General features: G+C 41.7%; 2 protein-coding genes across 6 annotated transcripts; one reads left to right on the top strand and one right to left on the bottom strand.

The window, feature by feature from the left end:
• Positions 1–698: 698 nt before the first annotated feature.
• On the bottom strand, positions 699–15,936 carry LOC115051259 (oxysterol-binding protein-related protein 3-like). Its single transcript, XM_029514580.1, has 22 exons — positions 15,808–15,936; positions 10,049–10,155; positions 9,768–9,884; positions 8,918–8,971; positions 8,729–8,842; positions 8,394–8,546; positions 8,185–8,275; positions 7,869–7,972; positions 7,580–7,669; positions 7,324–7,483; positions 7,040–7,164; positions 6,818–6,949; positions 6,355–6,448; positions 5,275–5,510; positions 5,052–5,189; positions 4,811–4,874; positions 4,232–4,310; positions 3,875–4,019; positions 3,118–3,262; positions 2,915–3,041; positions 2,048–2,170; positions 699–1,454 (listed from the first exon to the last, which is right to left on the bottom strand). Exons 2-22 carry the CDS (start codon positions 10,109–10,111, stop codon positions 1,358–1,360), a joined length of 2,451 nt encoding a protein of 816 aa, XP_029370440.1. The 5' UTR covers positions 10,112–10,155; positions 15,808–15,936; the 3' UTR covers positions 699–1,357.
• Positions 15,440–27,158, top strand: tril (TLR4 interactor with leucine-rich repeats). 5 transcript variants are annotated; one of them, XM_029514581.1, is made up of 5 exons: positions 15,440–16,081; positions 17,323–17,434; positions 19,496–19,626; positions 22,274–23,912; positions 24,025–27,158. In XM_029514581.1, the coding sequence occupies exon 5, from the start codon at positions 24,123–24,125 to the stop codon at positions 26,592–26,594; it is 2,472 nt and encodes an 823-aa protein (XP_029370441.1). In that variant the 5' UTR covers positions 15,440–16,081; positions 17,323–17,434; positions 19,496–19,626; positions 22,274–23,912; positions 24,025–24,122; the 3' UTR covers positions 26,595–27,158. The 5 variants fall into 5 exon arrangements, with proteins under 5 accessions (XP_029370441.1, XP_029370444.1, XP_029370443.1 ...); XM_029514584.1 differs by having other exon boundaries at positions 19,481–19,626; XM_029514582.1 differs by lacking the exon at positions 15,440–16,081 and adding an exon at positions 17,104–17,232.
• Positions 27,159–27,241: the final 83 nt, after the last annotated feature.

Below are 27,241 nucleotides of genomic sequence, written 5' to 3'. Positions count from 1 at the left end.
CCAAGACATTCCCCCAGAAGGGTTAGGGCTCCTTCTGGCAAGTCTCGGAAAATTCCAGTCTGGCCTTTTTTTTTTTTTTTATATAATATCTTTTTGTAAGTAGAGGGATCCTCCTCTGCCTCCTCCCACAATGTCCCATTTTATTCACATGGAAACTGATAGCTCACTGACACTGTTGTACCATGTGCCTGCAGGTCAGCTTGAATTTGTTCAGAAAATGTCCACGTCCAGGGAGGTTAGCTGCAGTGCTATGGGCTGTAAACGTCTTGATGACGATGTGCTCAATGGTCACAGGAACGTAAAGATCTCTGGAGATGAACTTGTAGCCTTGAGATTGTAAATGTTTTTCCAGAATTTTTGTGGAAAATTCTCAGACAACTCTTTGCTCTTCTTTCTCCATACTCAGTGTGGTACACACACAGACACAACACAAAGGCTGAGGGAACTTTTCCCCCTCTGAATTACTTACAATTGTGATACCTATATTTGCACCACTTGTTACTGGGTTGAATGACTAATTACTGGTTCACCACATGGTTGAAACACAAGCTTTACAGCTTTGAAAATTTGCCAGTACTTCACAGACAGTGCTGCGCCAATGCAACACATAAGATGTCTAGCAGTGAGAAAAACGGGTACCTGAAATTGTGTCTCATCCCTTACACAGCCAGACAAGAAACAGTTGACACACCAACTTGTCCATCCATTGAACAGTTTATTGTTCTCTTTTAACATGGAATATTATAGCCTTTTCCCACCTCTCAGTAAAAAACTTTATCCACAGTCCTATTACAGTCATGACTGATAACAAGGCAGCACACTGAAATAAGGCTCAGTCCCTCGTTTAAAATTTGAAACTATGATCAGACTCTGGCTACAGCAATTAGAAAATCCTGGAGTCATGATGGAGAAATATTTATGTCCATTAGAACAAGTTCACTTCCGATCCTGGTCCTTTTTCCTCCAGTCTTCAAACAAGGGATTTTTAAAAGTCTCTTAATAAAAGTGTTTTTGCATTACTGCTCAAGCAGCTGGTCAGGTACAGCACTGCAATAAAAGGCACTTTGGTAAATGCTGAGATGCAAATTGCTGTAATGATATGAATATTTACACTACGCTGAGTGTAAATTGCAGTTATAGTAATGAAAGGAGAAAATATACCCTTCAGGAGAAACAGAATTAACCATCCAATCTACAAAAGGAAGTTCTACAGGTTCTGCTTTGTCTGAAAAGTAGAAGCAGGAAGTCCTTATTAGTTTGGGTTACCATGACATGGAGGCTAACCAAGTCAGGACACTGGTCTGGCTGGCCACAATTCTGGTTCACACTTCCCCTTCTGTAGTGGAGAATCTAGAGGTCACCACAACACAGGGAAGTCAAATTTGCTAAAGCCGAGGTCTTTTCGCAGCTCCCAGTATGTGTCATTGCTCACCCAGGTGTCATCCTTAGACTTCCTGTCGACACAAGAAGAATGATATCAAGTTTTATTATTGAGATATCGAGAATGATATATTGTTTGTGTTTAAAGTGCAGTCATTCCTTAATGTGCAGTACATTAAATGGACATATCTATTTGTAGAACAGTATAAGCTACATTATTTATTTTTCATTACATTACCTTAAACAAACAAATCAATTGTTTCTTTAAACATCAACAAAAAAAAAGTATATAATGAAGTGATCAATATCTGAACCTTTTTTCCCCATAAATATGTCTGATTTAAAGGTAATGTAAGGGAGAATTTTGAATTACCTGGGTGTAACATATAGTTAGTTATGGGTAGATCACGTATGACATTAGATTAGTTACATACTAATATCTCTGAAATTCCTGTGTTGTAATGGACAGTGACATAAAGGGTAATAATAGATTTTTGTAATCATCGGCTGCAAACTTATTTTAATCATGAAATTGGATCATCAATCGCAGTCATTATTTATTTATTGTTTTACACATAAGACACTTGAACAAACATATGTGTCAACTGTGTTTGATACACTAAGACTGATGAGGAGTGAATGCACAAATAAGTAATGAGCCACGTACTTGAAGAAGCGTGGCTGATGCGCCATGTTGTTGTCCTGCAGGACTTTCCTCCTCTCCCTCTGGAGCTGCTCTATCCTCTGTTTCTGCTCCTCAGCTGCCTCTGGGTTTCCCTCCTCCAGCAGCCTGGACAAAGAATACAGAGCAAAGAATATTATAACAACCAGAGCATCACCAACACATATCCAACCTTTTCTGGTTTTTATTTTATTCACTTCCAAACGTGAAGGATGCCTGTAAAACAGAATCCAGTGTACAAGCCCTCAAACATTTGATAAGCATGTGGCCTGAGGCTCTCTTTTATTTGGATTGAATTCAATTCTTCACGAGATGCATCTGTGTGCATCCCGTATGCGTCCAAGAAACATCAGCAGCCAATCAGTGATCAGTATCGTGTCTTGTTTTTTTTTTTATCTAATGTGATTCGACAAAAGATTTTGTATATTATCAAATATCTGAAAGGAAGAAACGTTATCTTTGCAAATAATATAAATTCCAAACGGAACAATGGAAATGTTCACGTTTTCTTCCTTATAATGTGTAAAACAAACTGAACTCAAGCCAGGAAGAAAAAAAAACAAAAGAACAGTGGCCTACTTAAAATATCACAGCCCAATTTTATGTGCATTTTTCTTTTTTCACTGCAGCATAACTCACCTGTTTCACTCAAAGTTATGACCAATGAACCATTGTTGGATGCTCACATTTTCCAAAATAAAAAAGGACCAAAATATTATTTTCTACCCTCTTTTTTCCCCCATTGTTTTTTTAGCAGCAGCCGCCACTGATTTCAGCTTTGACAAGGTTGTGTTGACATGTGTGACAATACTAAAAGCAGAAATAAACATTGCAGAAAGCTGGAGGACCAACCTCTGGTCCGGCCGAAAGCGTGTGTCTGTTGGGGGTAGATGAGGTCTCAGGGTGGAGTCCAGTTCATTCAACTCCACAGCAAACTGAGTGAAGCCATAGTACTGTTCTTGGTCCACTGGCATGGTGTCTACACATGGATCATTAAGGTTAGCAGCTTCTGAGCACATTTTGAGCTCCTGTAGTATGAAAGATGTTGAACTCACTTGCTCTCCAGATGCAGGTTGCAGAAGGTGGGTCTCCTTGAAACAGAGACTCGTGCCACTTTCCAAAAATCGAGTGCACAACTTTTCCATTTGAATCTGTAACAACACCCTCTATCTCATTGACAGTAGAGTTCCATGATTTTGCCTAAAAGACCAAAAGGCAGAGGCAAAATATAAATTTGAGAACTTGTAAAATATCAAAGACACAAACATGTGCCTCTGTGCTGTGATGGCCCTCCGTGGGAATGTGACAAAGAGAGCCGGAGGAAGGAAGCAGAGAGCCAAAAGGGGGTTCTGACTACAGGCTCTCAACATCCTGTCTTTTTAATCAGCACTATGATTCTCTACATCAGCTAACTAATATAAAAGAGGAAGAGTTATTAACTCTAAGCAACATGGTCAGAATGAAGTACGTAATCATAAAAGAAGAATAAAGTAAATAATAAAGCCTTGATGCAGGTGTGCATTCTACTGCAAACTCCAGTTTCTTTTATTTCTAAAAATTGAGGTTCCTTTATTTGTCCAGAAGAGGGCACTGTGTGTATGAATGGTGTTGATGGTTTCCCCATATGGCAGTGCATGTTTTTTTTGAGGACAGTGCTGTATGACAAATGCTTTGTTTTTCATTGTTTTTCTACAACAGGACAGGACAATTAGACTATTAAAACTTTAAATAGCTTGCCAAAGAGAGAGAGGAAGGTTTTCATCCTGAAATAAATAAATAAAAATAATGATTTAAATGTTTCTTTCTCCTGACCTTGACGAATGTGACTTTACACTGGCAGACATTGCTGTTGATATTTTTAATGGTCATCTCTCCGTAGTGTTCGATCCAGCGCTGTCCACTCAGGATGTTATGGATGCAAGATGTCACTTTGTTCCACTCGTAATGGTCGCCAAAGCTGGATAAATCACACACAATCACGCTACACTTAATAAGTAAAAAAAATTCAAAATATATAAAAAAAAAAAAACAAGGTTTCATTCCCGTGCTAACACCCACAGTGTATTCTTTGCATGTTGACGTAAACCCTTGGCTGAAACAGAAAAATGTGTTCATGTATGAAGATACAAACACACACCAACACAATTTGTGAAGGCTTGGAGTACTTACGCAGGTAGTGTGACATGTGTAGTTCCCATGGGAACAATTTCCATGGATTTGCCCCAGAATTTATTTTTCCATCGGACATCTAAAAGAGAACGGATGACAGTATTATGGATGTGTATTTATGACACTGAAAATATCTTCATTGTGTTCTTTAAGATGCTTTTTTTGGTATCATCCTTTTTAAAAAATCATCTTCTTAATGTGAAGAATCAGAAACGCAAATAAACCAGCAGTCAGTTTCTCTGACTACCAATGGCTTTTCAGTTGTTTCTGAACAATATAGGATAGTTAAAATCAAATCAGGTTACATTGGTATTACAGATTGCAGAGTATTATTCTATAACACGTAAATATCAAGTGCACAATTATCACACAGTGGAAAATTACACAGAAATCATCATGGCCATGTTAAAGTCAACAAGGTATGCAAACTTGCATAAGACCAGCTTTGACTTTAATCCTAACCTACATCACATGACAAACTATCAACAAAAACGCTTAGAAACACAAGGTGTGGCAGCAGTGAAACAAGAGAGGAGGAAGCAGATTTCCATTCCAGTCATGGCTTCTCTAATTGCTCACCTTGCCAAAAGGTGAAGTTCTTTGAATCAGAGTGACATGCTGACACAGGTGGGTGATGACTCACCTGGGAAACGGAGAGAAGAGAGACAATGAGATTAGTGGCATTATACACATACCCACACTGAAGATGTTGAAGGTGTATTCATAAATGAGTGAAACATAAAAGCAAAGAACAGTTTCCAGCTATAAAGAAGGCAGATCTTGGCAGATCTGTGGAGGTGGTTGAATGCTTGACTTCTACCTGTTCAGCTATAAACCTGAAGCCCTTATCAGGTCTGTCACACTCATAAGTTTCTCCCAGGACAGGGTTAAAAGGTTTGCTTGCAGCTCGATGGAAGGTGGATGCATAAGCAGATATTGCAAATGTAGCAATATATGCCTGCGTAGAAAATCAAAGAGGGTAGATGAGCGTCTGCCAGGTGAGAATGAATACTTAATATGTTCTGTGTGCTCTCTCCTCTCACCATGCGTTGGTATGGGTCTTGAGTCTTGTTGGCTGTGTCCAGCAGTTTGCTGTACTCCAGCTCCTCACAGAGCCTCTGCAGAGTGTTGAGTGGCTCATTGAGCTGCACTGGCATGGCCACCTTAGACAGGTCTTTTCCAATGTTGTTCCTCAAGATGTTCCACAAGCTCACACTGCTGGTGGGGGAGGGAGATGGAAGTGTGGAGCGCCGACGAGACAAGGTAATCACACTGCTGACTGAAAGAGAGAAATGAAGAGTGAGACTGGTTGGTTTTTTTAACTAACAAATCTATATATTGACACAAATACTGGCTTTTTACCACCTTAAGTGCAGAATACAAATATTAGCATTCAAAAACTAACTTCACTCACAGTAACACAACCAACAGGGATTAAATATATTTTAATTTCCGTGCACAAGCTGAACTCAGTCTGATTTTTGCACTTGAATCATCCGAAATCCTTTAATTTGAAGTTATCAAGTTAGCTTTTATGTTAGCTCTGACGCATCCTGTCTGGGCAAGACAGTGTTGATGAAACTGCTTTATTGAGTGTTTTCGTTTGGATCATCTGCCCTGTTTGTTTTGGAGATTCTGTGGACAATTCACCTCATGGTAAAAACAGTGAAGAAGTGTTGAGAGAAGCTGAGCACCAAGATAGCAATGATGGTGAAGACCGAAACTTCCATAATTTCAATTCCAATTCACAATGACACAAAACTTAGCCTTTTGTTGATTTGATTTGATTTACCTCAGGGGAAGCTGACACATTAAACTAGCACCATCTGTGTCAGCAAATTAATGAAGCATGTTCACAGATGCTTTGCCACATATAGTATGTGAAACACTGCACCAAATTTGTAAACATAAGCTGTAAAATGACAGTGGTCATGTTTCACACATATTCTGAGCATGTGAGAAATTTCTGTGTTTCCAGACATTTATAATTCTTTTGATGCAGACATGCAGAGGCTTAGTACACACAGACAGACTCATCTTGCCTTTCTTTGACAGAATAAGATCTCTTTACAATGTCTTGTGCAAATATACAAAGACACACAACTTGTTACTGTACAATGTACCAGAGTTGTGCCTCTGACTGCCTCCCTCGTTGCTGCAGGTATCCATGGAGACACTGTCACTGACATCACTGATGTAGGAGTCGTCGTCGGACACCTGGAGACAGAAGATCAATGGTGAAAGGTCAGCAAGCATCCAAACATAGAATGAAAGGATGAAATCACAAATTGATAAGTTCTTAGTTATTAGAAGAAAAATAAATAGTGTGACTCTTGTACTGCTTAAAAAAAAAAAAAAAAAAAATCACATTCTTCATACAAATAGAAATTCTTAATAATGGATATTTGGGTGTTTCTTGGACAAAACATTCCAAAATGTGTTGTCACCTTGGAGTCTGGGAAATTGTGATGTAATTACAATAATTTTTAACATGGACAACCAGTCCATTAAATTATCACAGAATTTAGATTTAAAGATTAAAAAAGAGGAAGAGGATGAGGTATAGATGGTTAGATGGTGTCTAACCTCATTCTCAGAAGAAGAAGAGGAAAGAAGGTATTCCTGAGCATCAAAAAACTCTGATATCGACTCTGGGATGGATGCTCTGCTCTCATTAGACACCTGGTGGACCAAGGATTGGGGGCTGCCTGAACAATCCTGTCGAAATGATATGAAACCAGTTACGAGAAACTGGAAACGAGTTATAACGTAATTATGGTGAAGTCTTGCAAAAATAGTTTCACTCACTGAAGCATAGGTTGACTTTAAGCCTGTGACCTGCACTGGCTGGGGAGTCTGCTTGTCAATTGTGTACCTCAATTTATCTCTTTCTGCTACCAGGGAACTAAATGCTGATTTCAGTGCGGTGTGAACTGGAGAGAAAGAGAGAAATAACAGAGACAAACACAAAAAGGGCAATGATGGATTTGTCATGGTAATATCTTACCATACAGCAACAATAAAGCATATTTTTCTATTTAAAATAAATAGATTTCCTTGCAAATTTCGTGATGACTTTAACAGGGACTCACTGTTATTGGCCAGCCTGCAGAAATCCTCCTGAAGACGGTTTACATCTGTCGGAGAATCAGGAGATTCAGGACAGACCGTGTTGGTGTTGGACTCGGTCGTGGAGAGGTTGGGGTTGGAGGCATGGAGTCGAGGAGACTTTGAAGAGATACAGCTTGGGACCTGGGAGACAAAGACAGAAGGATGAAGAGTAAGTAAACCATTACGTTCCATTCATTTTCACTATTAAAATGCTTAATATCTGTGAGCATCATATACCTGTAGTGTGGCTTTGGTTTCTTTGCCACTGTTTTTGGATCGCCACCTTCTTGGCCTCTTCTCTTTTTTGGGGATATCATAACTAGATGCCTGTGGCACAATAAATAATAAATAGGTAAATAAATAAATGATAGAAAAAGACAGAAAAAAGATAAAAAGAAATAGAAGATAGAACAAATAGAAGTAATATAATTCTATTGGTGTTATTCTGCAACAGACTTAATAAATGGCCCATCACATTTTAAACCACAGCTTAAGATCATGGGCTTTTTTTTTTTTTTCTTTTTACTTGTAGTGCAGTGATGGCTGGAGCTGAGTATGTACGGTGGAGGACCTCCATGCTCCTCAGTAGCAGGTTGAGTTCCAGCAGATACGATTCACACTCCTCCAAGTCTGAATATAAGACAGATTATTACTGCATGAATGTTCGGGTGCATTCAAAGCAAATGATGACACACAAAATAGAAGATAGGAGAGGCACTGCAGTGAGAAAAACTTGTGAAAAAAGTCAGTTCTGACAAGAAGATGGATGGCAGACAAGCCATTAGACCATCAGTGAAACAAGGAAAAACGAAAAATCAGCAAAACACTAAAGAATGACCAACCTTTGCAGCACTTGTCCATATCTTCTGAGGAATGGAGCCAAGAACTGACCTTAGCCTGGTGGACTGACGCCTGCTTGGTAAGAGTAGCCCTCTGAAAGATGAATGAGGGTGATTTGATATGACAACATTCAAACTGAAGCAGGTTTATGAGCAACAATGACTTTGTCTTTACAAATGTTTCCTAAAAAACAAGCACTGAAACAACATACTTTTCTCAGAGAGTCATTGAAGGAGGGAGAGGATGAAGCATGTGGATGGATGAGGAGCCTCTCATGGGGATACATAGCAATCTCATTCTGCCGAAACACGCGATGATCACGTAGCTTTGACACCCACTCCTCAAACTGCTCTGGAGCTTTCACCTGGGTGTCATAAAGCCAAATTAGGAGCTGTGAGTGTCTGAGCTTGAAACAGACACAGGATATGAAAGGGAAAAAAAGAAATATGTAGGTGTGGAGACAAGTTGAGAGAGAGATGACACAGAATCACACAGAATTCAACAAATCTCAGCCCACACACAAGCCCACACAGTTTCAAGGTTTACTTTTAGGTGATAGATGTTATCTTCTGTGTCCAGGTCAATGCACATGGCTTTCTTCTTGATCGACATGACAGAGAGACCAACATCTATGAGCCCGTGAAGCTTTCCTTTCTTTAGCTGGACAAAAACACTTACTTAGTATGTGTTTGTACACAAATGACAGACAGATGGCGCTCTTGAGTAGACACCTACATCAGTTCCATGCTTTGCATACTTCAAGATGCCTTTCTCCAGCAGGAAGTATCTCTATTTGGGAAGAAGTCAAATTTAATCAGTATTAAGTCATAAGAATGATTTGTTTATATATATTTCACTCTTTGGTTATAACAGTTTAAAACCCCAATAGACACTAGTAGCACTGCCTTGCCCTGACCTTGGCATGTGCATTTTACAAGTGACCTGCAGTAAGGATAATGACACTGCAAAAATTTAACTACAGGTTTAAAGCTCTCCTTTAACAAAAGGTTAAACTGACAAGGGAAGCCATCTTATGATTTAATATGTTTCCTATAAAATACCTTTATGTTGCAAGGCAGAAGTTTCCAGGTATACATGAGCACGCTCAGAAAGAGGAGGAGGAGGAAGATGAGTCAGGGTTATATTATAATCAGTAGGGAATGAAAAAGACTGGGAAAAGGGTAGACAGAGGACTGTTATGGTGAAGAGGAGGAAATGTAGAAATAGCTTGAGATATTAAAAGATAGCAGATCAAAACTCTAGTCAGAGATTAAGGGAGGACTGAAAACACTGCTGGTTTGACCTTGACACTGGCAAGAAAAAAAGTATAACCACAGCCCATACACAGTATTGCTCTTAAAATGTACAAATTCAATATTTTTTCAGAAGGATGGAGATGTTCCATATTACAACCCCTCTGTTTAAGAAGTACAGCCACATGTGTTGAACATGGTGTCAAAAGGTCAGCTTTTCGCTCTTCATACAAGGGGTCTCGGACAGAAATTCACAGGGCTACCTCATCAAATGCTCAGCGTGAAAAACAAGTGTTTGGCTCAATAAGACACTGTGCGGCTTCAGTGTATACCTTATGCCATCCCTTCATGGGCCATTTCCTCTTCTTGAGCAGCAAACCCTCCTGTCTGTCAGGCTCCTGCATGCTGGCAGGGACCCCTCTGAGCCCCTCCACAATCTCCCAACTGTCCTAAAGTGAGACACAGGAGCAATACTGTTTGAGATAGACAAACAAGTGAAATAACAGAGGTAGAACAAAATCTAATGCCTCAAGGAGTTCATGGATTTCCTTTGCAACTGCAGTGGTTGCAAGAGATTTTAATTCACACATTTCACACACAAAGGGATACTCACCTGGTGGCTGTCATGTTTGGAGGAGACGCTGCTGTCACTGTGAGTGGGTGACGGCGATGTCATCTTTTTGCAACTTGATTGCTTTTTTCCCCACTGCTGTCTTGGTCCTGTGAAAGCCGGAGTAACAAAAATCAAAACAGAGCTGCCAGGAGCACCACTCTGACCTTTGAAGGCCACACCACAACAGTCAGCACTGCGAAGGAAAGGTTAAAATAAACTCATGTCTGAACAGCACAAAGGTTACGCTCAATTTAAACAAAACCGAAGCAGCACAGAGAGGCAGGAAGATAAAAGCAGGGAGGGATTACTTACTCACTGCCCCTGACAAATTTAACAGCCTAATTGTGGATGTGAAATTCCCAAAGTCCAAAGCAGCTTTGGTTTCAGGAAGCTAGACACAAATATTCCAAATAACACTAATATCATGTGCGAACACATAAACACGCAAACATCTACGAAGTGTTTCACTGTCACTATTTATGACAGTGTGATAGAGATATTTTTATGATCAAGGAACTGCTTGTCAACAAACATGAACATCTGGAATGGAGCGAAAATGCCCCTTTTAAACATGCAGAGCATCAACAAAACAAGACTATTTGTGAAAGAAAAAAATACATAAATAAAATAAGTAGTTATATCTACTAGGGATGGGAATCTTACTATCTCACGATTTGATTTGATTACGATTTTTGGGGCTACGATTTGATTTAAAACAACTTGATTGATAATGATTTCTGCTTCAATCTATAGGTTTGCAAAGGATCCTCATGATCTACTCCAGTCTGCTTTGCAAGACAGAATGACAAATGGAGACATTAAAGTGTTTTTTTCACATTTATCCATGCTTAGATGGAATTGTTGCATAAAAGCTGTATCACCAGGACCAGAACCCTCCAGACCAGAGACTGGACCCCTCCAGAGATTAGAGACTAGACTGGAGACTGGACCCCTCCAGAGTCTAGACCAGACCAGACCACAACCCTCCACAGAGACCATTCCCCCTACTACAGACAGAGACTAGAGACTAGACCAGACTGGATTTAAAAAAAAAAGTGAAGCTGAGTGATAAATTGAGCTTTAAAAATAGGTGTTTCAATTCTAACTTACAGGCTCCAATCAAATCCATCTATTTGTAACAATGACGTTCGCATTCATCACTGGACCCATTTGCATACTACACAGTGAATCCTTAATCAACCTTAATCACTGACTGCTTTCAGCACAAATAACTTCCTCCTCCTCTGCCTCCTTTGCCTCCTGTAACAGCATTTCAGACTCAAATAGGAACCAGTAAGTTTTATTTGTTTTTATACATATCTTTATGGTTGTGTGGAGCAGGAGTACCTCATTCTCAGTGTGTTGCATCATTCATTCCTCTCCTTCCCACAATTGACATGTCCCAACCTGGCTGTATGCATGTCTATGCTGCCTATATGTGTTTTATAGCCATTCCTATACACTGCAAGTGTGGTTAGAGTGTGCTATACACATGAGCAGGACTTACTGCTGTCTGCTTAACTAACACACAGACACATTGAGGGAATGCCTGTGGACTTCTTTGTACTCACAGGCATGCAAATTTGTATAAACCTCTGGTTTTTAAGCATGCTGATAACTACATCCCCTGCAAACAGTTTGGTGGTTTAAATGTGTGCGTGCGTCTGAATGTGTTCCCCAAGGTCTTGCTTATAGTCAGTGCCATGCCCAGGACATGAGTCATCAACAGGAAAGAATGTGCTCTGTGCTTCAGTACCCCCGGCACACCATAACACACATCGAGCTACAGTCAACACTCAGCTAAAAGGAGACTGAGACACATGGGTTGTTGTCTTGCTTCACAGCCCTGGAGCAGCACAGACAAAAAAGGAAAGACAGCATTTTCGAGTAGGCTTTAGATATTAAACTTTTGGAGCTGAAATTACTTCATCAAGCTGTTGTTTTTTGTTGTGTTTTTTGCACTTATCAGGTTGTGACACGCCTGGTGTAGTAGGATGCATCTAAAACTTTATGGAATTCATCACACAAAACTCAAGCATGGGCGTGAGTACATACAACTGTATGAAGTATGGAGTTGAAACAACAAAGTGTGCATCCACCCATAACATATGTGGTATGGGTATGTTGCAGGAGATCAGAGACTCAGACTCAGATTTCCAGCTCAAACTACATTCTTTGAAGAGTACAACCATTAATATACACAATAAGTGATGAGAGAGGGAAGTGGCTTTACATAACGTAGTCAGCCATTCTTTCTATTCCTTAGCCTTTTTCCCTTTGATACAATTCAGCGGAAAAGTTGCAACTACACTTCCTCAGTGTAAAACCTCAAAATGGACATTTTCAAAGTTCTTTGATGTGTCACTACCCTATGACACTTTCTCACCTCACAAGATTAAAAGCTTGTGAAAAGTATGTGTATTTGTCTGTCAAACTGGGAAAAGATGTGGGTCCCCAAACATCCAATCAACTGTAGTACTGTATAGCTTCAAGCCTCTTGCACTGTAAGACTAGAAGTACTGGGGTTTTGGCTTCAGTCTTATGTAATAGGAGTTAATCATTAATGGCACACCACCTTGTAAATGATCTGATTAAATGGAAAAGGGTCATTCTCACAGCAATGGCCAATGTCACAGAGTCACAAGACCCAAATGAGGTAATAAAAGGTTTGGTGATGGAAATGTGACTACTTGGTGTGTGTGATTTTTGTTGTTTGTTTTGTTATGTATGTCAGTGTGCATGACATCAGCTGATGAAAGGGAGGAAGAAATAAAACTGATGCAAACAGTAGAGGGTCTGGCTTAATCTGAAAGTATGACAGTGCAACAAAAGTGGATCTTTGATGGGAAACTCATATTAACATTTTCCCTCACATAGGTGTTAAGTAAGTAAATGACTCTAGCCTTGGTATTCCCTGGTTTCCATTTTTCTAGAACATTTTCCTTTTCAGTGCTCTGAAGAGACTTGGAAACAGGCACTCTTCCACTCACCCCATTCCTAGTAACCACTGAAGTGCATAACCACTTGCACTCTCCCAAAGCTTTGCTGCAAAGAGTTGTACACAGACATGCTGTAAATATACTGAACTTTTCAGAAATGCTGCAAGGCAGAATTCAAGTAAAACCTAAGCAACACTCACAATCCATTATGGCCACTGCTACATGCTTTTTCAGCTGAGCATGACTAGAGGCAATACATACTGTTCATATTTATGAAAAAGCTCCGTCTGTCGTTAACCAGCTTCCATGACAGGATCTCAAAGCAATAAGGCGTAGGCCTGAGGAATAGTCAGGCTGGAGTTTCCAGTGCTGGCATGACGAACACACAGATGTTGACTTAGCAGCCAGTTCATCTGCCTTCTGCCTATACACATTCTTGTAGCAGCAGGAGTGCCATCAACTTGATTGTCCACATAGCTGTATATCCTGTCCATTAATGGCTGACTGGGACTGAACACAGGTCCACACAGATGGCCCATCTGTGACTCTACTGCCCATAAAGTACCAGAGTCTTCCAGTAAAGCTCCTCCACAGATTTATGGAGTTAAAGCTGTGTATGATCCACTGATTGTCAAATGGAGAGCCAGCGTAAGATACTTTAAATAGAACCACACCGGGCAGTATCATCTGGCTACTTCATACAGCAATACACACATTTCATTAAAAAAAAATTGTGTAACGGATGTTTGGCAGCATATGGTTTCGAATTGGTTAGTGGCAGTAGCACTTAGCTTATCTGACCTCTGACATCAATGCTGACTGAGTGTACTCACTGATAGCAGTAGTTAGTTTGAAGATATCTTAACAGTATTTTTCATCTGAAAGCAATACAGTGCCTCTGCTATCTTTATGCAGGAAAAGTAAGACTGATGTTGGTATCAGCAAGTGATCAGAAAGATTTAAAATAAGCGCAATGTGCCATTTAGTCCTGGTTCCTATATGCAGTCAAAAAGACGGACAAGCATGTCCACAGATTTTTGACCAGTGCATTTCTGAAAAGCTGCATCAAAGACACAGTAGTCTTTATGTCTCTTGCCATCTGAGACAAGGGACACTTTGTATTATCTCTCAATCATGGGTTGCTATGGATACAAAAGAACCAAAATCAAGAATATATTCACTTCGTTTAGTTCTTCATAGAAAATCTGAGGGCAAAAACACAGATCTATTTATAGAACCTGTGCCATTACTCGCAGAAACATGATTTCACATGAGTCTCTGTACCAGCCAGTGGGCTTGGTTGGAAGTAGGGCACAACATCCCATAACCTTAAAAAAGCACAAGAGATCACAGGCACACCGTTCTCAGAGTGGCCACTTGGAGTATTAGTCAAGGCAGGAGTGCTCTGTATTTACCAGCTTTTAAGTGGGTGTTGTGTAAAGGAGGCAGTGACATAGAGATAACTATGTGCGTCATGTTTATGCTCAGATATGCTGCAGCAGGAGGAAACATTCTGGCTTAATCGCCGTCAGCTGGTTGAGACTTGAAATTGAGGCCTCCAGTGCAATCTAAAATTTCTTTGGTCCACCAGAATGGAAGGAGTGAATTTTAATAGTGCCCCCTGGAGCTCGTGTTGAGTTCTCTCAGTATCTTTCTTATGGGCACAAACACTTACGCTTAGCAGATGTAACTCATGGGCTTGAAACCAGACTGTTGCTTGCTGGATAGTTAGATATTGAGTTAGATAGCTCAATTGATCTGCCAATTAGTTTGTGCTGTGAAATGCCAGATGTAGCTCAAATTCCCAAGCCCAAAGTTTTTCTTACACACTGTTCACTGTTTGATGTGTTGCTTGGAAAAAAGAAAAGCACCAAATCCTTAAGTTAATTTTGAGCATCTTTATATAGGATAAACAGGACATTGTTTCAACATTCATTCATTTTGACACATGTAAATGATTTTTGGATGAATAAAGGACCTCTACTACTTCCTGTATTACTGCAGGCTATGAATGTTCGTAACTCTATTGAAGTCCTATTAACTACCCTCAATCTCAGGTTGCAGACACTTACAAAAAAAAAAAAAAAAACAAAAACAACAACAAAAACAAAAGAAAAACACCAGAGTTTTATTTAAAAGAGGCTGTGTGCTGTGCCAGTTCATGTGAACAGCACAGTGACAGTGCTGACATTACCACTCATGCATAAAGCAAACTGATCCTATCTGGACCTAAGTGCTTTTACAGCCAAGTATTGATTCACAGTATAATCACCAAGTCAGTCAAGAGCCACAAAAGGGAGGCGGAATAAAATAAAGCTCAGTGCATTTCACGACTGAACAGTGTGATTAGCTGTCACCTACTATTCCTTTCATTAAAGGGCAGGATAGCTTACTGCTGGGCATGATGTCACCAGATTGGTTGCTGATTGGTTATAAGCAGTCATTAATGGGGACAAACTTCAGGAGGAGAAAAACACAGGTGTCCTGCTCAGTTCCTGTTGCCCAAAGCAATTCAACAGCTTGTCGGTGCAGACAAAATGTTCAAGAAAAACCTCGTGGTAGCATTTCGGCGCTTACACAATCTCTAGAAAAGCCTAACAAACAGGCCGTGAGCCTCTCACAGGGACACAATCAGGAGAAAGTTCATTAGTGATTCTGTCGAGAGCGATATCTGACTTCAGCGCTGAGACGTCCAGCTACAGACACGACGGCGGCGCTGTCAACTCCGCCGCTTCATTCAAACGGAAGCGAGACGCCGACAGCAGAAACACGGACATATATTCCCACAGGTGGAGAGAAGTAATGTAAAGAAATGCTTACTGTTGTTCGGCGAAAGCTACAGCATCTCAGGCCAGGAGTGAGGACACATTTATCGGGTTCAGAGGACCAGCTCCTCGCTTCAGAGATCGAGCGTCGTGGACGGGGCGGAGCTTCCTCAGTGGATAGTAGTGACTGGTGGTCTTCACAGCCAATCACAATCGAGAATAAAGCTAAGAGGCGGGGCCACATTTGAACGGGCCATTGTGTGACGTGGACGTAGAAATGAAAGGTGGTAAAGAGCAGTCGTAGAGAAAAGGCGTCAACGGAGCGCCAGGTAAGTTCCCAATGACGCAAAGTCACATGATTTCAAGGTAACATCTGTTAATGCATGATTGTATGTTAAACATGACGTTCAACTTCATGAATGCGTCACATTATCTCATGTGAGCTCTGCATTGTAGTCAAAACTAACGATCTTGTCAGCTGTGACACCTGAACCTGCACTACAACACTACAACCTGCTTGTTTGCTAATTTCTGCCCATGATGCTACACTTCTTACTACAGATCCTCTGATTTCCAATTATCTGGCAACTTCCAACGTCAGAAAAGCCAGTGTCCAACAGGCTGCATGCTCCAGGATTTAATCCCGCCACTAATTATGCAAATAATTTATTGCCTTGGATCTCAAAAACAAGTGAAAATGGCCCCTTGCAATGTCCTAACGCCCAAGAAATACTTACACCACAGTTTTACTGTAAATATAGACAAGCAAAAGCAGCTAATGTGCAATTTGCTAAAAGACTGCCAAAGTGGTAGTCAAAAATTTTCTTTAAATGAATAAATGCTAATATTATTACCATCTTAAGAACAAAAGATAAGACAATACAATATAAAATCCAGGCAGTGTGGTGATTCAGAGGCCAGTGTCCTAACTTGCCTGGTCTCATTGCCTCACGATGCACAATACAGTGATTGCTACATGCTTCTGCACAGAATTTATGTTTGCAAAACATGACATAGCTAGGTTAAGCGCTGACTGTTTTCTGAAATGATGAGTAAGTGAGAGAAGTCTTGTGATGCACTCAGGCGAGCATGTGGGTGAATTATGACCATGTGTTTGTGTGTACTTGTAATGTATGTCTTTGTGGAATGAAATGATTCTCATCAAGTTTTCTTTGAGAGCCCTGCTCAGTCCGTCCACCATTGTCTTTGTAGTGGCTCAAACCACCTTCATGCTTTGGATTTGTTTACCCAACAAAACAAATTTCTATGCATGGGCCCGAGATTGTCACTTCCTGCCTGGGCTTATTTCTATGGCAACAGTGGGAAGGGAAAACATAAAAAGATTGAAAAAATGTCTTTGAAAGGGAGAGTCAGAGCTGGGTGTGCCCAGAAAAGAAAATGAGAACTAGCAAATATACTGGCAGTGTTTTGACTTTCAGGAATGTAAGCCAAGGCTGCACCAGGGAATTTCTGACAGGAGGTAGTGCGACACTCAACCTAGAACACACCTGAAAGATTGTTAGATATTGTTATCAGTGTTTGTGTCACAAACCTTTTTTGTCCAACACAGGTGGACTCCCCTGCACTTAACTAAACAATGTGGAACTATCCACAATGGAACACACCCTTGCATACCTGACAACAGAGTTACACACTCTGAAGCACGCCTGTCGCTGCACTCAGTAAGTTTGTCAAAACACACCAGTTATACACTGATCTGCCTGTAATTATTTTTTACTGAAAGCACAGTTTAAATCTGATTTTCAAAGGAGAATAGAAGGGAGGACTCAGTGAGATAGTTGGTCCCATACAAATACACTTAAGTCTGCAAATGCCAGTGTAGTTATTTATTTCACCTTTCCGTCACTCAGTGCAAACTGACACAAGCACACTTCTGTGAGCTGATTGTGTTTGACACTGCCATCTATAGGTTATACATGGTTACTGCATGAACCAGCTTACTATTGAGGCTGGATGAAAGGGTCCTCCTAAAATATGTACCTTTCTTTTACAAAGAGGCAGAGAACATGAACAGAAATTAAGATGTTGATTTTATTTTGCATTGCATCAAATATCTTTAATTTACTAAGTTACATATAACTGTAATTTCACTTTTAACTGTAAGGACCTCTGAGGACCTCTTGGTCTGAGTCTTGGTCTTAGAAGCACCTTTAAAAACAACACTGACAGAATCTCCGTCCTGTAATTGAACCTGACCTCTGTTCCTCTGAGTTAGATAAACCTACAAGAGTCAGTTGTCACTTATGTGTGCGTGGCAAACTGGGTGGTTTATTTTTATTCATTTACAGGAATGCACCATGCAATCAAAATATTTGTTGAAATAACAGACCTTTAAACTCTATTTTAATGTTGCACCCCTCAACTCAAGATGGGATCTCAAGAGTAAGCGATGATAATACCGTAAATATACTATCAAACATACCCCCAGCTGTGGTCGTATTACAGTGAGACTGTTCACAACTGGCATTAAATTCCACTGCCAGCATGTTAACAGGTTAATGTTTAGTAGTTAAAGTATACTATGTGTTACCATGCTAACAGTCCCCTAGTATTAGAGTTTGACATGATGCAGTCTTTTCAGTCCTATTTATATATGCTAGGGTTAGGGTTAAGATCTTGGGATAGTTAAGTATGGAGGAAAGTGATAGCATGGTTGAAAGACTTGCCTTCAACAGAGCCACTTGCAATTAATTATATTAACCAAAACTAATAACCTCTTGTTGAAAACAAAGAGGAACAGAAATACAATTTTCCTAAAGGGTGTTAGCGCTGATCCTTCCATATTGATTTAATGTTCCACGTCAGCAGAGGGCGACATTGCACAGAAGCAAAGTAGTGTGGGGACTGAGTTGACAGCTGCAGATCAGATGTCTCAGCTCACTGAATTACCTAGTGGCAACCTTTTTTTAATGACTCTGGGGTTTTTTTTTGTCCTTTTGTTTCTGACTTGTTTTGCATTGTGTTAGACTGAGAGATGTTAACCTGGAGTCCATGTGCGTTGGTGCAATTTTGTACTTCTTTCATGTTTTTGTGTGCATGTGCAGCCCTGCATAACCTATTACACTTTTTGGGGTGTTTAAGTTGAAAAGAGTATGAGTGTTATCTTCTGTGCAGCTCACTGATCTTAACATCATAAGGCATTATGCTCTTGCAGTGTCATTATGTGATTGAGGCTGATTATGTGCATGCAGACAGTTTCTATCAGACTTTGTAGATCAAAGGATTACCCTCTTAGCACACACAGACACACACACACACGCATTATTCCTTTATACTATTCTCGTTATTCCTCTATCTCCCCCTCCAGTCTCTCCACCCTTTCAACAAGGCAATTGCATACGCTGTAATTTTTTCCAGATGTGGAGTTTCTGCCTTCCTCTTTCCTTTGCTCTATTCCCTCCATTCTTAACTCTCACAGGGTGGACTGAAACCTATAAAGAACTCCTTTACTCTACTCACCCTCTCTGCCCCCTCCAGTTTTTTTTTTTTAACATATTGGTCCCAAAGACAAAATGTGACCCCTGGAGGTCAAGCGAGAGCGACTGCAGCTCTCCCAAAGCTGAATGGAATGCTCCACAAATGTACATTGCATGATTGGCTGTTGCAATCAGCTGTGTTAGTCCATTTTGGTACCAGCTGTTTATTACAAGCTTTTTTGCTCTTATGGTTAAATTGTTATTTTTTTTTCTGCCGGTGATGAAATGTAGAAGACTGTCTTTCAGTTGCTGCAACTGGACTCTGTTTCCTCCACTCCTTCCCTCCATCTCGCCCTTCCTCTTGAGATGGGAACCAGCTGGGGGGAGTTGAGTAGAAGAGCATTGGGAATGTGGAGGGTTGCAGGCATGGGGCCCAGGTGATCCCTCCATTCTCTTTCTCACAGTAATATACATTTGCATGCAGCTAAAATATTTCTGCATTTCCTGTTAAATAAAGACTCTTCAGTCTCTGTTAACAGTGGCATGTTGGTACAGACACGTGTTGCACAGAGGGGATGGAGTCTTTCACCATCTCCCTCTAAGTGCATAAACATACTATCTCATCCACTCACAAACACACAGGCGCACACACATTACTGTCTGTGAACACGGACTAGATCTGTGCTTCTCAACTCAACCTAATTCACTTAATGACTTGAGCAGCTGTTGCTCATGTAAACCATCATGTACTCATATCCACATGCACATATATCCGACCACCTCATTCCCGCTTTCCTGCCTTTTGCCCTCTTTGCCCATGTATACTGAATACTGAAAGGGGCTAAAGAACACAGCAAATCATAGTTCATACAAAGAGAAGATATAGTACTTGTACACTTGGTCATAAACATGCTAGTACTCAAGTACTCATAGCCACAAAAGGAATCATACATCTCTAACCCTGCCACACAAAGGCGTCTGTTATTTGTTTAAACTATTTCCTTTTGATTAGAGCACTGCAGGAGGGCGAGTCTCAACAAAGCTGCTTTTCTTCTTCATTTATTGTCCGCCGTCTATTACACTGATGACTATGAGGACATGTCCCATATGCATTATATCTCTGAAGCATGTTAGGCCTGCTGGGAATAAGTGAAAAATCTCCACATTCTGAGCTGCAATAGGAGACACATGTTTTCATTAGCACAACTTGCTGCAAGTTTGTGACTTTGTGTCTGAGGCTCATTTGTACCTTGACTGTGGGCCCTGCTTTGTGAGCCTATATTACTGTATGTTTTTTATGTCAGTATGTGTTGTAAACATGTTAAATGATCCCCTCAAGTGTTTCACCCCCTGAGTCTTCTGTGCTTTTGTTGTCCCATGTGTAACTGGTTGCATGTTTGTGGACATGCTAAAGTTGTGTTTGTGGAGAAAGGATGACTTTGATATTGTGGTAAATTCCCTTACTGCTTAGTTGAGATAATTTCTTACCACCCTTATGTCTTTATGGTCAATTAACTATCATCAACCAGTTATTTTCACATAGATTGCATTCTGAACATTGGGAAATTGCTAGCCTGGCTGTATGTAGAGGGAACGAAGTAGAGCACCATTAAGGCTAATGAATGTGTTTTGGTATGCTTATTTGATTAATGAAAGTACATACAACAAAATGTTGTGGTTTTGTGCCATTCAATTTATTGGCTTGTTTGGCTGGGACATCAGCAAGAGTCAGTGCACACCTCAAATAAGTAGACTGAATCCCAAAGAAACATATTTAAAGGCATGCATTTCAGTGTTGAGGTCTAATTCACTCAAATAATGTCTAATGATTAATGCGCTAATGCAGGATTACATGGTTGTACGCATTTAAACTGCTAAAGGCTTGTTTCTTTCCAATCAATAATTAGTATGACTGCTCAATAAATCATCAAAGAAATCAATTATCCATTCATTCATTTAATTATTCATCAACCAGTCATCTTAGCTTTTGTCCACATCACACTGTCATCATCAGCAAATGAAGTTTCTCATTTGTCATGTGTATCTGAATTTGCTTCCTATTTCCCAGATGCACAATATTTACCTTCCCCCAACAGACTTGAGTACCTGAATTCTGTCTTCACAGTTGAACAAAGAAAGTAAAGACTATGGCAGACCACAATGTAATACTCTTCATTTTATACTTGCTTATATCTGTATCTGTATCTGCTTATATCTTATATCACCAAGGTAAAAAAGCACAGTATTTCCTTTTGGATTATAGTGGAGTTAAAAAAGGTATACACTCTCTTGCACTCTCTAACTATAGTTATTCTAATTATACATTTGATTTGTGTAAAGTACTCAGAAAACCTGCAAACACTGCAGAATTAGCTGATTTTCACACACACACACACACACACACACACACACAAATATTTGTTATTTAATGCGAACATACTTATGAGCACAAAAAACAAACATTTGTCAGTCCCAGGAAACAGGCACAGGGAAGTGGAGACAGATACATAAGCCCCCCCCCCCACCCCCTCGCTCTTCTCCATGTCTCTGCTCTCTGTCTCTTCCACTGATGGTATTAAATTTCCCATGTCTCTCTGTGTACTGGGAGACTGAAATGTCATATGGCCAGCTGATTGGACAGTGAGAGGCCCACTGTGAGGAGAGAGCTGATGAAAGTATAGGCTGGTGAAACCAGTCTGCACCTTTTGTTGTGTGCAGTCACAGTGGCAGACAGCTCTTTGCGGGGTTCCCAATGTCGTTGATTGTGCTAGCATTTCAGTGAATCTAGGTCAAATCTGGATCACTTTTTCTACACAACAATCTCTGTCACCATCAGTTTAGCACTGTACTCTCCTCTGATCACTGGCTCACACAGTGTTTCCTCTTTTCTTATCCTGTTTTCCACATTTAATTATACTGGTCCATCTCATTTTCCAAGTGAACCCTCTGGGGGTCAGCTTCCCCACCATTACTCTGTCTTAAATGTTTGTACATTAAAGCTATTATCAGTTATTTATGATGCGACAGTGAAAGTGAATCCATGCTGATGAAATCTTTTGTGTATGCTTTTCAATTCTGGCACAGACCGAGAGTGACAGAAAACAACTGGATCGGTCCTGCTGCGTCTCAGGCCAGAGCTCTGTGTGTTCCTCAGAGAGAAGGAAAGACAGACCAGAAAGACAAGAGGGGAGACTCAGAAACGCTTTAGAGAAATGGTCAGACAGGAAATGACCTCCCCGAAAGAGGGGACTTCCCCAAGGCTTGCTATTCGTCTCTGACTTTCTTTCTCTCACTCACCCACCACCAGAACTATAATTGCCGACTATGATGTCTTCCAGCAGTTATGCATGACAATGAGGCCAATCAGGGAGTGCTTTTTTCTGTTGGGTGCAATACATCAGTTGTGCCTGAGCTCCGTAAAGCATATTATCACTTGAATGCCAGGGATGGTTGGAGGAGCCCGTATGTGTGTTTGTACTTGCGTATATCCTTTCCATGGCTGACAAATCAGCATCACCTAGAAATCAAGTCAATGGAGAAATAAGTTTGAGTTAAGAGCTTCAACAATCCAACTTTTGTGGTTAAATAACATCATGTGAAACATTTAGGCTGTGTGCATGCTATGTCAGTGGCTAAGTGCTCTACCGCATGTGCTGTAAATGTGCAGATGTTTTGGCAGTAACATTGCATGCTTTTTAGCGACTGCACAGGAACAGAAACCTTCATGTACGCTGCAGAGCATCGTTCTTGCATTCAGTCTCCACATGCTCCACTCGCCATGCATTTTTTTTTTTTTTTTTTTTTTTTTTTTTTTTTTTTTTTTCCCCCCCTTCTTCTTCTTCTTCTTCTCTTTAGAGTTGGAGATCTTTAACTCAGATTTTGGCACCTCTCCTTCTTAGCCTTAACACACACTTGACAACTTGAATTCCTCATCTGTAAATGTGAACCATCTGTGCTCCTGGCAACATGGAGCGTGTTAATGACAGAATGGTGAATTACAGTCAAGCTTCATAATGATGGTGTTCCTACTGTACAGACTAGATGTTGATGCGTTCATTGTTGCTTCGCTTGCTCACTTTGTATAAACACTGTCTCTGCATTGGGCAGACTGAATGTCGGCTCTGCTGTAGCTGCACTGCAGCTCTTTTATGAGTCATTTTTCATACATCATCAAAATCACTGACAGTATGAATGTACGTGTTTTGTTGAGTCTGTCCTATGACTGACTGCTTTGCTGTGCGTGTACCCTCGTGCCAGGAAATGTAAGAGTTTGATTCCGTGGGAAGGAAATCTTCCTGTCTGCTTTGTCCATACCAGGGATCTGATCCAGATCTCAGACCCCCGGTGGCTGCGGGGGCGCGCACAAAACTCGGTCAAAGGGTTTCTCAGTCTTTCTGTCTCTCCCACTCTCACTGCACGGCCCTGTGTGTTTGTGTGTGTGTGTGTGTGTGTGTGTGTGTGTGTGTGTGTGTGTGTGTGTGTGTGTGTGTGTGTGTTTGATTACCTGCATGCGCACGCAAAACTCTGGATCTCGCGCGTCAAGACTTGTGCACATCTGGCTTTGGCGGGGTCGCGGAGTTGCGGAGGAGGGACTATTTCACCGTGTGTGTGTGTGTGTGTGTGTGTGTGTGTGTGTGTGTGTGTGTGTGTGTGAGAGAGAGAATGAGTGAGCTCTAATTCGCAGCAGATGACCACTGAGGGGGATGGAGACTTCACTGGGGAGGTGAGCGTTTCCTCGGGCAGCAGCATTTGTTCATTTGCTCTATATACGTGATGCCACTCAGAGATGGAGCCGCGTGGTTTATCTGTTAAGCGCTTCTCTCTCCGCCTTTCAGAGCAACAAGCGGACTTATGGTCTCCGGCGTGAGGGGCACCTGAACAACACAAAGCGAATGCAGCGTCAGTCTCCGGCTGTGCCAGCCGCGCTGTGGGGATGGATACCGGCGCTTTCCTGACAGGGATTTGTTTCTTCCTGCTGTCGCTCAACGGCTTCGTCTCTCTCTCACCGACGACAAGCTTTTGTCCCGACCGCTGCGACTGCCAGCCCCCACAGCACCTCATGTGCACCAACCGCGGGTGGCGCACTGTGCCCAAACCCAAAGCCGCCATGCAGGGGCCCGAGGAGGTGCAGATCTTCAGCCTGGGGGGAAACTTCATCACTAACATCTCCGCCTTCGACTTCACGAGGTACAGTGACCTCATAAGGTTAAATCTACAGTACAATCAGATACAAACCATTCACCCCAAGGCTTTTGAGAAGCTTTCCAAGCTAGAGGAGCTCTACTTGGGACACAATCTTTTATCAAATGTACCTGCTGGGACTTTACAACCCCTGAAGAAATTAACTATTCTCTATGGAAATAATAATAACATTAAGAAAATAACACCGGAGCTCTTCTTCAACTTGGATAATCTTGTCAAACTGCGGCTTGATGTCAACTCAATAGAAGTTCTTCAAGACTCAGTTTTTAAAAGTTTGAGCCGCCTGCACTATCTTCACCTGGAATCCAACAAGCTGCAGTACATTCACAAAAACGCCTTCTCCAAACTCACCAGCCTGCGCTTTCTCAACCTGGCCCACAACAAGCAGTCAGCTGTGCGTAATGTCCTCACCTTTTCCCAACTGACTACTTTGACAACTTTGCTGCTGTCTGATAATGAAATTCAATACATTGGTAACCACGTTTTCCAAAATTTGAAGAAGCTTTCCAAGCTTTCCCTGAGCAACAACAGGATCTCCCGTCTTGACAACGGGGCCCTGAGGGGACTGTCGAGCCTCAGAGAGCTTCTGATTAACGGCAACGCTCTGGAGGAAATCCCTGCCGGCCTCCTGGACCCTCTAGAGCGCATTGAGGAGCTGGACTTCAGCAACAACAGGATTTCCAACGTGGACTCTTTGGCTTTTTCACAACTTAAACATCTCAAAGTGCTGAGGCTGAAAAATAACTTTCTCACCAGTCTGTCAGGAGACATTTTTGCCCTTAACAGTGTACTTTATGACCTAGATCTCCATGGCAACAATTGGACCTGTGACTGTCGCCTCAAGGAGCTGAAGAGATGGATGACTGTTGCACATTCACAGGGCAAGTTGTTGACTGTGTTTGTGCAGTGTCATTACCCTACAACTCTGAGGGGGAAATATCTCGACTATGTGAACAGTTCCCAGCTGCAGCCTCTCGGGAACTGGAGCCACTTGTGTAGGAGCCAAACTGGGCCTGAGGAGAGCCGAGGGGGTGGTGTGCTGTTGAAAGTGGAGGGGAAAGATGTAATAAAGCAGGAGCTGAAAGGTGGAGAAGGCCAGGTGGAAGACACCAAAGGTGTGGATTTAAGACAGGGAAACATGGAGGAGGCCACTGTGCAGAAAGAGGTAGATAAATGGAAAAGAGAGGGACAGGAGAGGATGGGAGTTCAGGGAGACCAGGGCGGGCCAGAGTTATCAGAACCCTCCTCATCACTGACACAAAAGAAACCAAAGGAGTCGCTCAGTCCAAGGTCACGAACTGCCACAGAGGTAGCTGGGAAACGTGCTAAAGGGAGACGAAGGTCGAATGTAATTTCCAGAACGGATCCACCAGTCATTAACACACCTAGTTACAGAAACTCCACTAATTCAAGTACAGAGCTCCCCACAGCGTCTCCTGAGCAGCCAGGAGGAAAGTTTGACCTTCTGAGGTCAGATGGCGAGGAGACTCTGCCTGTAATCACAGATCCATGTGTGTTCAACCGCCATTTCATCACCAATGTTTCAGTGGACCAAGTGACATCTAGCACCGTCACTGTCCACTGGACCACAAGGGAGCATCACCGCTACACGCCAGGTCCTGGGCCGAGCTTAGATGAAGTCCACTACCGGATTTTGTTTGACCGGTTTGGGGCTGCAGATCGTTTCCCACGTTATGTTTATGCTCATGGCACAGCTCGCTCCGTAACCCTCCGAGAGCTCAGCTCAGATTTAACCTACATCGTCTGTGTGGAAGGAGTAGTTGGAGGATCTGTTTGCCAAGTTGCCCCTCGTGATCACTGTGCAGGACTGGTCACTCTCCCCGAGGCCTCTAGTCATGTGGGCACGCTGACCTCTGACCTTCAACTGCTGACGGTGGCAATGCTGGCCGGGAACGCTGTACTGCTGCTTATCATTGGTGGAGTCTGGCTGGGGCGGAGCTTGAAGAGGCGGCTACAGAGGAGGAAGTCGGCTGTGCATGTGCGCCACATGTACTCCACCCGACGACCATTTCGTCCCACCGTGGCAACTGCCTCCGTGTCAACTGACTTCACCAGCTACCAGAGCAGTCGTCCTGCACGACTTGCACCACTTGAGGAAGGTGATCTCATCGAGTTCCCCTGTGACCGTTTTCTGGACAGCAGTGCTCGCAGAGACAGTGACATGCAGAGATTCTCTGACTAGGAGAATAAAATGTTGCAAAGGAGCAATATGTGAATTGGTTTGTCCTGCAACCTTAGTCTAGGCTTTAGAATAGAGAAAGGCCTCTCAGTTGACGCGATGCAGTATCACATCAAAAACACGATCATGCTTGTGGTTATGAACAAAGTAAGCCACCAAGCCCAGTACTTTAAGTTTAAACCACAAGAAAGCTTTTTAAATGACAGCAGAACAACTGAGCTCATCAGGGCCTTTTCAGACTACAGAGGAAGCCAAATCCCTCTGACCTCCTCTTCCTGCTTCGTGCCTTTCCTTCTTTCATTTCCTTGCACCTGTGAGTGTTTGTGAATGTTTGATTTGCTGTGAGTGTGTACGTGTGACTGACAGACCACTGATTTCAACTATGGTGCTAAAATGGAGTTCACAGACATCATATTGTCACCTGTTTGTACAGTATATAATGATGGCTGCTGGTTGGCAGGAATTTTTTTAGTTTTTTTTTATCACATCTACCCTGTTTTGTACTTTTATATGAATCTTTGTATCATATGAAGAAGTAAAATCCCCAACAATGTGATTGATTCTGCATTTGAGTGCGTACATGTTTCTGTGGCTATCTTTTACATAATCCACTGATTGTGAATCACACTGGGGAATTATGTTTCTAAGAA

Source organism: Echeneis naucrates, chromosome 11 (genome assembly GCF_900963305.1).
Source record: "Echeneis naucrates chromosome 11, fEcheNa1.1, whole genome shotgun sequence".
Lineage (NCBI taxonomy): Eukaryota > Metazoa > Chordata > Actinopteri > Carangiformes > Echeneidae > Echeneis > Echeneis naucrates.
This window is presented reverse-complemented; position numbering and strand designations above follow the sequence as displayed.

Excerpts from the sequence above, each read along its gene's own strand:
- tril (XM_029514583.1), top strand. The coding sequence starts at position 24,123 with ATGGATACCGGCGCTTTCCTGACAGGGATTTGTTTCTTCCTGCTGTCG.
- LOC115051259 (XM_029514580.1), bottom strand. The coding sequence starts at position 10,111 with ATGACATCGCCGTCACCCACTCACAGTGACAGCAGCGTCTCCTCCAAA. Across the intron at positions 8,843-8,917 it reads ATGCAAAGCATGGAACTGAT|CTAAAGAAAGGAAAGCTTCA; the intron begins GTAGGTGTCTAC and ends GTTTTTGTCCAG. Across the intron at positions 2,171-2,914 it reads CGCTTTCGGCCGGACCAGAG|GCTGCTGGAGGAGGGAAACC; the intron begins GTTGGTCCTCCA and ends TTCTTTGTCCAG.